Below are 12,904 nucleotides of genomic sequence, written 5' to 3' on the forward strand. Positions count from 1 at the left end.
TCCCAGAATTTCCCCACAATTTTCCATGGAATTTTCCCTGGATTTTCCCCGGAATTTCCACGAAATTTCCTCGAAATTTCCCTGGAATTTCCCAGAAATTTTCCTGATATTTTCTCGGAATTTCCCCTGGAATTTCCCCCGGAATTCAGGCCCCGTGGGTTATCCCGGGAGTGGGTTATCCCTGCTCGGGCAGGGTCGGAGTTCTTCACCTGCCAGGACCTGCCAGGACCTGCCAGGACCTGCCAGGATCTATGCTCAGCTCCTGGGCTGGGAAAGGGAGAAAAGAGAACAGCAGAAACAGGAGCAGGACATCCCATAGTAATCAATGGATATCCCAAGAACAATTGATCACACACTAATCAATAACTGTCCCAGTAGCAGATTAATCATACAGCAATCAATAAGTGTTTCAATAACAATTAACCATACAGTAATCAGGAACTGCTCCACTAACAGATTAATTTAATATTTGTATGTACGTCATTTTTATATTTGTATATTTATCTGTTTACATATCTTTATATAATTTTATAGGATTATTTAATACATAATAGAATATAGAATATATACAATAAAATAATATATAGTATATGCTATCTATTGATGTAATAATATAAGATGTTTTTTATTTTATTTGACATAATTTTCTCTATTTCTCTAACATTATGGTAGATAATTTTCTGTATTTCTCTCTGTTTTTCTGCACTGCTTTGCTCTGTGGTTCCTCCAGGGGCTGATGGAGGAACCTGAACATTTCCTCACTGCCATGGAAGTTCCATCTGACTCCAATCAATGCTGATTCTTTTGCCAGCTTTAACACAGGTGCTTTGATTCCTGCAGTGTTTGTGCTGTGCTGGGATCTGCTGGCAGTTCTTCAGGTTTGTACTGTGGAGTAATTGTGATTAACATCTTCCAGCTGTTATTTCCTGCCTGTTTAATAAAGAATTCATTTCAGAGTAATTTTAATAAAAATTCCTTTCATGAGCAGACCTGATTCACCACCAGGGCTGGGCCAGAGCGATTTCTTAAACTGCTGCCAAAACCTGGCAAAAGGTGGGCCAGGAGCCCTGGATGGGGAACAGCCCCGGGCTCGGCCAGGGGTCACTCAGGGTACCCAGGTGTCACTGCGGCAGCCCAGGTGTCACTGGGGCAAGTCCAGGTGACATTGGGGTAGCCCAGGTGTGATTCAGGGTAGCCCAGGTATCACTGGGGCAAGTCCAGGTGACACTGGGGTAGCCCAGGTGTGACTCAGGGTAGCCCAGGTGTCACTGGAGTAGCCCAGGTGTCACTGGAGTAGTCAGGTGTGACTCAGGGTAGCCCAGGTGTGATTTGAGGTAACCCAGGTGTCATTGGGGTAGCCCAGGTGTGACTCAGGGTAGCCCAGGTGTCTTCCAAGCACAGCCAGGGCTGGAATCAGCCCTGGAATTCCCCAGCAGGTTTGGATTTTGAATCCCATTCAGGGATATCCCCTAAAAATAGCCATAAAAATACATTTTTCCCCATCAGGCGAGGGGATTTCTGGGTTTTGGGTGAAATCGCCCTTTTTTGGCCCTGGGGTGGGTGGGGATGGCTTTGTCCAGGTGTGCTCCCATAAAACAGGGACCTCACTCCAGCATACCCACAGGGAGCCCCAGGAATGCAGGAATTCATGGGTGGTGCTCCTGTCCCTCTGGGATTTCTGCCCACCATGGAAAATTAACCTCTGGCACACAGGGAGACCCTGAAGGGCAGGAGGGGACAGGGGCTCAGGGATGTGAAATGTGCCGCAGCTCTGTGTCCGTGGGATGTGGGCCCAAAATGGAATTGTTTTAATGTACAAAAGTGTTTATATACAGCCCAAAGCGTTTTCAATAAAGTATTTTCATACAAACAGGTTTATACTGCAGGCCTATGCTCTCCAGGGGTCAGAGATTGTGTTGTGGTTGAATTTTGGCACAAAACAAAAACTGTGGCTTTACTGTTGTTGAGGTCATAAATAAAATTAATTCCTTTTCCAACTCAGCTGTTGCTTTTCCTCCTTTTTTTCTTTAATTTCAGTGGGCAATTGCCCCCACCCCGTTCCTTTAGAGCCCTGCTGCCGTGAGCTGCACCCACAGTTCAGAAAGGTGTGGTGCAGGGCAGTGCTGCAATTACCACCCTGATTAGAAAAGGTGGAAGTGAGGCAAAATTAAATTTAAAAACAAAATAAATTAAAATTAAAATTAAAATCTTTTCTCAGGACACACTGCAGGGAAACTCAGCTGTACCTCAGACAGCTTCAGGTGGGAGCACAAGTCTCCAAAAATGGTTTGAGGGCTGCTCAAAGGCTTTTCTGTATTTTATCCATTCCTCCTTTGGTGTTTTCTTTTGCTTTGCTAAAATCTTTCCATTCGCTCATTAACACTTTATTTAAATTACCCAAATCACCAGAAATTCAAAGCCTTCTGGGCAGGGCTAGGAAGGTTAACACACATTTGCATGATCCCAAAGATGCATCAATTCCTGCACCAACTCCCAATCTGGTTGGATTTTTTAATTCTCAACTCGTTAAAACAAAAATATAAATCCGTAAGATAAAAGTTTTTCTCGCAGTTTTTTTCTTTCTCAGTAAAAAAGCAAAATAAAATCAGCAAAAACCAAAGCAACAACACATAAAACGTCTTGTTTTACGTCATTCTGTTAATATTTGCTCTGCCAACAGGCTCCTCTCGACCAAAACACAAACAAATCACCAAAGTCAATAAACTGATAACACGAGCGATGATGGGAGCAGTTAAAAGTCCGGCGGTTCCTGGAAAAACAAAAGTGAAAGTTCGACCTGCTAAAGAAAAAAAAAAACAAAGAAAGAAAGAACAATCCATGGGGAGTTGATTCAGTTCCGCTGCAAAACCACAGAAGTCGCTAAAAACCCTTAAAAGCCGTGATCTCATCCGGCTCTGGCTCTGTCATCCGAACCCGCCAATCCCTAATTCCATTTTCGGAGCCTGAGGAGCGCAGGACAAGAGAGAAAAGAAAAGAAAAGAAAAGAAAAGAAAAGAAAAGAAAAGAAAAGAAAAGAAAAGAAAAGAAAAGAAAAGAAAAGAAAAGAAAAGAAAAGAAAAGAAAAGAAAAGAAAAGAAAAGAAAAGAAAAGAAAAGAAAAGAAAAGAAAAGAAAAGAAAAGAAAAGAAAAGAAAAGAAAAGAAAAGAAAAGAAAAGAAAAGAAAAGAAAAGAAAAGAAAAGAAAAGAAAAGAAAAGAGAAAAATACTTTCCCTGGGCCCGGGAAACTCCCCTGCTCAGCCAGCACAGAGGTGGGAGTATGGAAATCAGGTGGGATGGAAATAATTCAGCTCAGCTTCGGGGTTTGGGCCGTGAGCCCGCAGTGGTTCATTCTGCACCTGACGGAAATTTTGGATTTGGGGCTGTAACAAAAGCCTGAAGCCCGGGATGGGGTCTGGGCTCCCTGCAGGGTGACCCCAAGGCAGCAGTGTCCCAGATCAGCGCACAGATAACGTTTGCTCCGGCGACTTTAACTCTTCGCTGTCTCCCCAAAGCCCTCTGCGCTAAAACTGACCGGATTTCAATACAGGCAGATTTTATCGCCCCCCACCCAGGGCATCGTTTTGATACCAGAAATTTGTAAAATGAAACCCCCGCGCAGCGGAGCAGCGCCAAACAGCAGGAATTCTCCGTCCTGGTTTCTCCTCCCGGATTCTGTGCTGAAGCTCCTGTTTAGATGCCGTGTTTCACACGCAGGTTCACTGGTTTTCCTGGAACAAACAGTCCCAAGGATCTGCTGATAATCTTTCAAGGCTTGGGAGAGTCACTGCCAGTGTAATTAAATATTAATTACAGAACTTCGGAGCCTTCCCTTGCCTTGCCAGTGCCACACGGGGAAGATTCTGGCCACGTCCCAACACCAAAAAGTGCCGGTCCGCTTCTGCCTGGGCAGCTCTGCAAAATCACATCACCACGAAGCCCCTGGGAATTCCATTTTACCACCCCTGAGGCGCCTTCTGCCTTCCTTGGGATTATTTTGCAAACAAATCCCATTTTTCAATGGCTGATCTATAAATTTCTGTCACGTTTGTGCTCACTCCATCCCTCTGCAAAGGCATCGCTGCCTTCTGTTTCCCGCTGTGTTTCCTGATGTTTTAGCTCTGTTATCCATTAATTACCTGCCCACACAAGGTTACCAGTCACCTGCTGGGATTTCCTGAGGCTTCCAGCGATGGGGCTGTTACAGTGTACATATAGATATTTATATATATGTGTATATATATGATATACTTATGTATATGTATGATATCATGTTATAGTATATGTATGTATACATATATAATATATAATATATAATATATTATATATTATATAATATATTATATTATATAATATATAATATATATAATATATATATTATATATATTATATGTTATATATTATATAATGTATAATATATAATATATGTATGTATATATATGATTTCAGCTGCTCACTGATATCTGGGGGCTGTCCCAGGACATTCTGCTCTCTGCCAGGTGTTGCTGCAGGGCTTCCTTTCCCCGCAGCCTCTCGGGCTGCTCTGCCAGCTCTCGGATTCCCTGGAATTCCCAGGGACTCCCCAAACTGCTGGGTTTAATTTAATTTTATTCCGTGTGCATCCAACCCGATGAATTGTTTGATGCTGCGCTGGTGAGAAGGAGTTTGAATTTACTTATTCTTGGTAACAAAGGGCACCACGGCCACTTCTTTTGCCCCTTGTGGGTGTGAAAAACGAGGTTCACTTTCCTGGTAAATTTTAGAAGGTTTAATAAAACAATAAAGCAAAAGGGTGCTTGGCCTCCAGCCAAGAGCACACCCTAACTCAGAAAACACTTCTTTAAATACATCAACTTGTTGCATATTCATAGACCTTCGTGCATTATTCAAAATCATCCCCCCCAACCTGTAAATCAACATTTATATATTTTTTATTTCTCCTTCTGGCTCCATCCTGTGGATGCTCCCTGATAATGGAGGATCAATAAATTCCTTTCCTGGGGTTCTGGTGTCACAGCTACCCAGACAGGATAATCCAAGAACGTGTAGAATTCCCTGATTATTATTTACCATTCTCTGAGTCAGCTACACGAACAAAAATCTTTTTACATCACCATGTCACAGTCCAAGAAAAACAAATACTTACCACACTGCTACTTCTAAGTTTTACTAATGACAGAACTATGAAAAGAAACCATGTCCATACAGCAGAGTTTTCCAACATCACGCATATCGCAGTCATTGTAATATTTGCGAAAAGCCATAAAGTCATATAACATGTACCTACGACAGTAGGATGGTGCCCGGTTCCTCCTTTGTGCTCCCCGGCTTCAGATCCCCGCAGCTCCCAGGGCCGCCGAGCACCCAGGACATCCTCGCATCGCCAGGCCCCGGTGCTCGGGAAGCTCTGGGCTCTCCCCCTCCAGCGCAAACCTTCTCCAGCTCTCTGGAGGTGACGGGGACAGGAGGCAGCTCCTGGGACGGGGGCGGGACACCCAGCAGGGACCAGCCAGGGCTGGGTGAACTCCCGGCACCCTGGAATTTCTATTTCCCCGTCCCATCGATGATCCCTGAAGGCTGCACTGGGCTCTGCTCCCCACTCTGTGCTCGAGTGCCAGCCCTGCTGCGCCGCCCTGACCCTCCCTCCTTCCACAACCCCAGCTCCAAATGACACTCCGTAAGCTTTTCTCTCGGGGTTCTTTGGGGTTTGCAGCTGAAGAGGCAAGAGCAAAGCTGTAAAGTTGTTTATTTATAGAGGCACAGCGGTCTCAGATTCCCAGATTATGAAATCTGTGCTAAAAGCTCTCGACATGGAATCCAAACTAAAGCAGAAGCAGCTCCTGGTGTAAAGTCCTGGGCAGAGGCTGTGGCCTTGTACAGAGCCTCAAGAGGCAAAAGCTCCCTGGTCTTTTCTTCTTTTTATTTTTTTTTTCCTTCTTCTTCTTTTTCTGGTGGTAGTGATGATGATGATGATGATGATAGAAGAGAGAGCTCTCGCCCCAATGCACTGATTCTTACTTACAAATTACCCAGTGAGTTACAAACACAAACCTGAACCATTTCTTGTAAACCTATTAGAATTCTGGTTTATAATACAGAAGTTTGTGTATAATTTGCTAATGTGGCCTATCTGCTCTATCTGAAGAATGCAAACAATATCCTTACTATGTTTTTATTACGTCTAAAGCCATGTTTGTGAGCTCTCACTGCAGCTTGCTTTTGAAACTTGTTTTTTACGCTAAATTCTAAGGCTTTTGCTCTTTAAGGCACTTAAAACATATCCTTACTTAAACTTATTTACTTGCTTAAGCTTACACCTCTATTTCATGTATGAGCGGCTTAAAGTACTTTAATTGATGTAAATGTTTTAATTGGATTTCTGCATTCTGATCTCTCTCTGAGGAGAGCTCCCCTGTTTTACACGCTCCAACCCTTTTCCAAAGCTTTCCTTGCCCCTCCCTCGATTGCTGTTGCCTTCCCCGGCTGGCTTTGGCTTTGGGAGGAGCTCTGCCCACTTTGGCCACTTTGGCCACCCCGATCACAGCCACTGGGGCCACTGCATTCCCTAAAGCTCCGGGCGTTTCTTCCACCTCCTTCGATCCCTGAAACTGAAAAGTCCTTGCCTCAACACCTTTCGATCCAGGTACTGGAATTTGTATTTCCCCATCCCAGAAAGATCTTTGAGCATCCAAATTTCCAAATGGGCCTGTCCCCAGCCAGGGGATTGGGCATTGAGGCAGACCCAAAAATGTCTGTGTCCCCCACTGTTTTCCTAATTTAAATGGCCCTGGCTGTAATAAAGGCTGTTCCCTTCCTCCCTCCGCCCCCTCTCGGGCTCCCAGCTCAGTTTTGCTCTGCGGGAATTCAACACCGGGTAAATTCCTCCCGCACCAATTCCAAATGTTCCTTTTCCTTCCCCGGTGATTATAAGCAGGGCTCAGCTGAGCCCTCAGTCCCCACCAGGGAATTCTTCATCCCCATCTCAGGAGCCTGATGGTTTGGAGAGCTGGGTTTGGGGTCCCTGTCTGCTTTCCCCTGGCCTGGGGACACTCCATTTCTTTCTTCCAAAGTCACTTTTCTTTACAAACTCAGCCACCAATTATTAGAGCACCCCACCCATTGTTTCCCAGCGAGGGGGTCCTCCCCCAGTTTCCCCCAAAGCTTCCATGGGCATCCTAGGGGGAGTTCTCTCCAGACCTCCCACTTTCACTACATGAGCCATTCCCATATATAAATATCATCTATATAATAAAAATGAATGAATAAATAAAACATATAATTTATAATACAAATTTATATTTTAAATATATTATATAATGAAAACATAATCTTATATATTAAATAGATAAAATAAAATAAAATAAACCGTGTGGCATTCCCAGCCCGTTCCCACGAAGAGATCCTAACCCTTAGGGACCTTTAAACCCCACCCTAGGAAGCTTTTGCTGCCTCCACCCTTTCAAGGGAAGGATGCCTTGGCCTTCCCAAGGGTCCTGCTCCCATTTCCGGGGATTGCAGCTCCTCCCCAAAAATCCCTCCATCTCCCGCGATCCCTCGGAACTGCAGAAATTCAGGAGTAGGTCCCATCCAGCTGCCAAAACTGTCACCAGAAATCAGTAAAAATGAAACTCCAGGGCAGCAAGGGAGCAGAATTCCTGCTTCTGAGCACTCCCCTGGTGTTAGGGAGTTTCACTTTCGCTGATTTCTGGTAACTGGTGTTTCCTTAGGGCTGGATTTCCTTGGAAAGCCGCTGTGGGGGCAGAGGGGCAGTGGGACCCCCGAGGATGTGGGAAAGGAGGAAATGTCCATCCGAGCCTGCTCCCATCCCCTGGGGCTCCTGCGGGTGCCAGAGCCCCGTGGATTCCGGGATGAACCTGGATCATCCAGCCCCTCTCTGGCTCCCCCGGAGCTCAGCTCCACGGACGCAGTTCCCGTAGTTTTTAGCTCCGAGGGATCCATTCCCTCAAACCCGCATCCTTCAGGGCATGTCAGCATCTTCTCAACACCCCCTGCGCTCCCGGCTCTGCTCTAACTTCGGGAATTTAATTGGGAAAATGTCTCCTGGCCTCGTGACTTTAGCTGAAAGGGGAAAGAAAAAAAAAAAAAAAAAGGAGAGAGAGAGAAGAGAGAAGGAGAACTGGGGAATTTTTGTGGTTATATGAGTGCCGAGCACAAAGGAGCGGGCCCGGCACCTCCCCCTCCGTGTCCTGTCCTTCCCATCCCCATCCCCATCCCATCCCCATCCCCATCCCCATCCCCATCCCCATCCCATCCCCATTCCCATCCCCATTCCCATCCCCATTCCCATCCCCATTCCCATCCCCATTCCCATCCCCATCCCCATTCCCATCCCCATCCCCATCCCCATCCCCATCCCATCCCCATTCCATCCCCATCCCATCCCCATCCCCATTCCCATTCCCATCCCCATTCCCCTTCCAGCGGCTCCTCCACGTGCGCTCCCGGCACGTTGAACTGGGACATCCCAAAAAAGGCACCGCAGCCGCGGCGCTGTCACAGCCGGGGGTGGCAGGGAGGTGACACCGCCGCGGGCTGGGATTGCTGGGAACAGCCCCAGCTGGCACCAGGGGGACATTAGGTAGGATCTGGGGAAGATTTGGGGAGTATTCCTCCTGTCCAGCTCTGGGAGATTTAAAAGCCGTGTGGATGTGGCACCTGGGGACGTTGTCAGTGGTGACCCGAGGGGTTCCCATGCCCGCCATTCCCTGATTCCCTGGTGTCCCAGTTTGCCCAGCACGGCCCGCCCTCGCTCCCAGCTCTGGGGGCAGATGGAGTAGGGAGTCTGTCCCCATCCCCTTGGGGACGTCACCATCTGTCCCCCGCTCGGTGACATCCGCCTAGGGGCATTCCCAGGGCTCCCAGTGAGGAGCAGCTCCAGCTTACTGGGGAGAGGGGGAAATTCCTGTAAGGGGGGAGGGTGGGGGTGGGGGCAGGCCTGGGTGAACTGGGACAAACTGGGAGCAGCTGTGGGGCCGCAAGTGCCCTCCCCCCCGTGTGTGGATTCCCCCCCCCCCCCCAGCCTCATTTGTAATTTTACTAATTTCTACATTAACGCAGATTTTTGGCATGTGTTTATTTCGGGAGGGGGACACTGGGGGGACACGCGGTGACTCCTGCTGCCACAAGAACCCTGTCATGACTCAGCCAAAGAGCCCAGAGGAGCGTCCTTCCTCCCTCCCTCCCTTCCTCTTCCTCCCTCCCTGCCCTTCCTCCTAAGTAAAGAGAATAAATAGAATGGAAATAAATAGAATTAAATTGAATAAGAAGAACACAATGGAGTAGGAGAACTGGACTAAGCAGAAGAGCACAACTGGAAAAAGAAAAGAAAAAAAGAAAAAGAAAAGAGAAAAGAGAAAAGAAAAGAAAAGAAAAGAAAAGAAAAGAAAAGAAAAGAAAAGAAAAGAAAAGAAAAGAAAAGAAAAGAAAAGAAAAGAAAAGAAAAGAAAAGAAAAGAAAAAAGAAACTTAAGAAACTTCTGGGTTTAAATACAAACACGGAGCACGGCACTGGGAGAGACTGGGAAATGCCCCGGAGGGACATTCCGGGACATTTCGGTGTCGGAAGAGAACGCGGAAAAACATCCCAGAGGGATTTTCCAAGGTCCGAAGATACTTAAGGTCACAGTGAACGAGAAGCATCCCTGGGCGCTTTCTAAGGTGCAATGGTAACACGGAGAACAATCCCAGAGGAATTTTCCAGGGTCTGGGAGAACTGGGAAGCACCGGAGGACATCTCAAGGTCCAAAGGGACACGGAAAAGTGTCCTGGAGAGATTTTCCGAGGTGTGACAAGCACATGGAGACACATCCCGGAGAGATTTCCCGATGTCCAGAGGGACACGGAGCAGCCCCTGGCTTTCAGAAGCCTCCAGGGCTGGCACCGGGGGTGCCCCGGGGTGGCTGCGGCACCGGCGAGGTCACACCCACCGGAGCACCGGAACGACCCCGGCTCCGCGGCTACTGCTGGTCACCCGCCGGCGAGTCCCTGTCCCCAAGGGGCTCCCCGGGCCTGAGCAGCTCCCTGTGGCACACGGGGTCCCTGTCCCCGAGCACGGCCCCATCCCTGCGGGGGTGCCTGTCCTTGAGCAGGTCCCTGTCCCTATCCCCGTGCCCGCGGGGGTCCCTGTCCCTGTTCCTGTCCCCGTCCTTGCATGGATCTGTATTCCTGCTCCTGTCCCTAGGTGAGCCCCTATCCCCGTCCCTATGCCTGTCTCTGTCCTTGTCCCCGTGCCCGCGAGGGTCCCTGTCCCTGTTCATGTCCCCAGGCAGGTCCCTGTCCTCTTCCCCACCGGGGTCCTCAAACCTATCCCTGTCCCCACGGGGTTCCCTGTCTCTATCCCTGTCTCTGTTCCTGTCCCTGTCCACGCGGGGGCCCCTATTCCTGTCCCCGTCCCCAGGTGGGTCTCTGTCCCCGTCCCTATCCCTGTCCCCACGGGGGTCCCTGTCCCTGTCCCTGTCCCCGTCCCTGTCCCCACGGGGGTCCCTGTCCCTGTCCCCGTTCCCGTCCCTGTCCCCACGGGGGTCCCTGTCCCTGTCCCCATCCCTGTCCCCACAGGGGTCCCTGTCCCTGTCCCCACGGGGGTCCCTGTCCTTGTCCCCATTCCTGTCCCCACGGGGGTCCCTGTCCCTGTCCCTGTCCCCGTCCCTGTCCCTGTCCCCGTCCCTGTCCCCACGGGGGTCCCTGTCCCTGTCCCCGTTCCCGTCCCTGTCCCCACGGGGGTCCCTGTCCCTGTCCCCGTTCCCGTCCCTGTCCCCACGGGGGTCCCTGTCCCTGTCCCCATCCCTGTCCCCACGGGGGTCCCTGTCCCCACAGGGGTCCCTGTCCCTGTCCCCGTCCCTGTCACTGTCCCTGTCCCTGTCCCTGTCCCCGTCCCTGTCCCCGTCCCCGTCCCCGTCCCTGTCCCCGTCCCTGTCCCCGTCCCCGTCCCTGTCCCCTCGGGGTCCCTTGCTGCGGGGCCGGCAGTGCCGGCGGGTCCTGCGGTGTGTGCTGAGGTTTGCCTGCGAGGCGAAGGCGCGGCCGCAGCGGGCGCAGGGGAAGGGGCGCTGTCCCGAGTGCACCCGGCGGTGCAGCCACAGGTACCGGGGATGGGGGAACACGCGGCCGCACTCGGGGCACGGGTGGGCGCGCTCGGGGGCGCGGTGCTCCCGCAGGTGCAGCTCCAGGCTCTCCCTCCAGCTGAAGCTGCGCCCGCAGCGCTCGCACACGAAGGGTCGCTCCTCGCCCGGGCAGCGCCGGGGGCCCGGGGGCCGCACCCGGTGCGTGTCGCGGTGTCGCAGCAGGTCCCCCCGCAGGCAGAAGGCGCGGCCGCACTCGGCGCAGCCGTGCCGGGCCCGGGCCCCTCCCCGCAGCTTCTTGTGGGCCAGGAGGCTGCGGTGGTGCCGGAAGGATTTGCCGCAGGTGCCGCACAGGTACGGCCGGTCCGGGTCCGCCCCGAGAGCGGGCCCGGCCCCGCGGGTGCCGCCGATGAGGAGCTCCGGCAGCTGCCGGGGGACGGGCCGGGCACAGCCCCCCGGCTCGGTGACACGCCGGCCGGAGTGGGGGACATCGGACCCCGGTTCCCAGGGTCCCCCGGTGTCGTCCTTGCTGTCAGAACCGCTCCAGGCACCTGCTGGGAACAGAGTGTCACCGCGGGAGAGTCCTGGAGCCACCGCCGGTCCCACGAACCCGCGACACCGTGGGGGGACTCCCAACACACCCAGGGGGTGTCAGACCACCCAGGGCCAGCCCTTCGTCCCACAGCGACCCCTCAGCCCCAGGGAGTGTCCTCATGGGTGTCCCCAGTCACTCACAGGGGTCGGTGGTGTCGGGAGCTCTGCTGGGCCCCCCAGCGCAGGGAACCCCCCTGGGTGACTCCTCCTTCATGTGGCTGAACTTGAAGTTGGGGTCTGTGTGGGAAGAGGACCCTCAGTGCCCCCCGCGCCGCCTGGGGAGAGTCACGATCACCAGGGGATGGTGCCCAGGCCGAGGGGCTGTGCTGGGGGCAGAGGGGGTACCCCAGGGCATTATCCCTCACAGCCGGGACACACCTGGAGCCCCGTATGACATCAGGGCCGAGCTCTGCCGGGCAAATCGGGCTGTAGACCCCCGGCTCAGCCCCCAGAACCCACAGCCGTGCCTACGGACGCCCAGCCATGTACCCAGACCCCTGGCTGAGCCTCTGAACCCCTGACTGAGACCCCAGACCCTCAGCCAAAACCCAGAGCCCCGGCTGAGCTTCTGAACCCCCAGCTCAGCCTCTGAACCCCCAGCTCAGCCTCCAGCTGTGTCCCCAGCCCACGGCACCCCCAGCCCGTGGCACCCCCAGCCCCATGGCAGCCCCAGCCTCACGTCCCCGTCCCCTCACCCAGGCTGGCCACCAGGTCGTAGTTGTCGCACATGACCTCTCGGTGCAGCGCTCGCTGCCACGGCACCAGCTCCGCCCACTCTTCCGGAGAGAAACCCACGGCCACCTCCTCGAATGTCACCTCGGGGAGCACCCCCTGGCACGGACAGCGGGGGACTCAGCAGCACCGCCCCTCGCGGGGCACCACCGAAGGGACCCCCCGCCCAAGGGTGCCCGACCCCCCGCTCACTCCGACCGGAAACGTCGGGACGGCCCCGCCTAACCCCCCAGCCCTCCTTAGGGGCCACCGGAGCCCCCCCCGCCGGGACCCCGGGGTCCCCCCGGGCCCCCCGGGCTCACCCTCTGCATGGCCGGGCGGGGCCCGATGGCGGCGGCGGAAGGGGCCGGGCTGGGGGCCGGCACCGGCAGGGGGGAAGGGCGCCGGAGCCGGTTCTGGGGGGGCTCCGAGGGGTCCCCCGGGCGAGGGGGGGGGCTCTGCCGGAGCGCAGGTGGGTGCCGGGATCCGGGCCCGCTCACCTCCCGCCCCGGCATCGTCACCCACCCC

At 52.8% G+C, this 12,904-nt stretch overlaps 1 protein-coding gene across 1 annotated transcript; it reads right to left on the reverse strand.

The window, feature by feature from the left end:
• Window positions 1-8,897: 8,897 nt before the first annotated feature.
• LOC134050788 (neurotrophin receptor-interacting factor homolog) lies at window positions 8,898-12,708 on the reverse strand. The gene is made up of 5 exons (XM_062504126.1): window positions 12,700-12,708; window positions 12,361-12,496; window positions 11,807-11,902; window positions 10,966-11,700; window positions 8,898-8,920 (listed from the first exon to the last, which is right to left on the reverse strand). The coding sequence occupies exons 1-5, from the start codon at window positions 12,706-12,708 to the stop codon at window positions 8,898-8,900; spliced, it is 999 nt and encodes a 332-aa protein (XP_062360110.1).
• Window positions 12,709-12,904: the final 196 nt, after the last annotated feature.

This window comes from Cinclus cinclus, chromosome 1 (assembly GCF_963662255.1).
Source record: "Cinclus cinclus chromosome 1, bCinCin1.1, whole genome shotgun sequence".
NCBI lineage: Eukaryota > Metazoa > Chordata > Aves > Passeriformes > Cinclidae > Cinclus > Cinclus cinclus.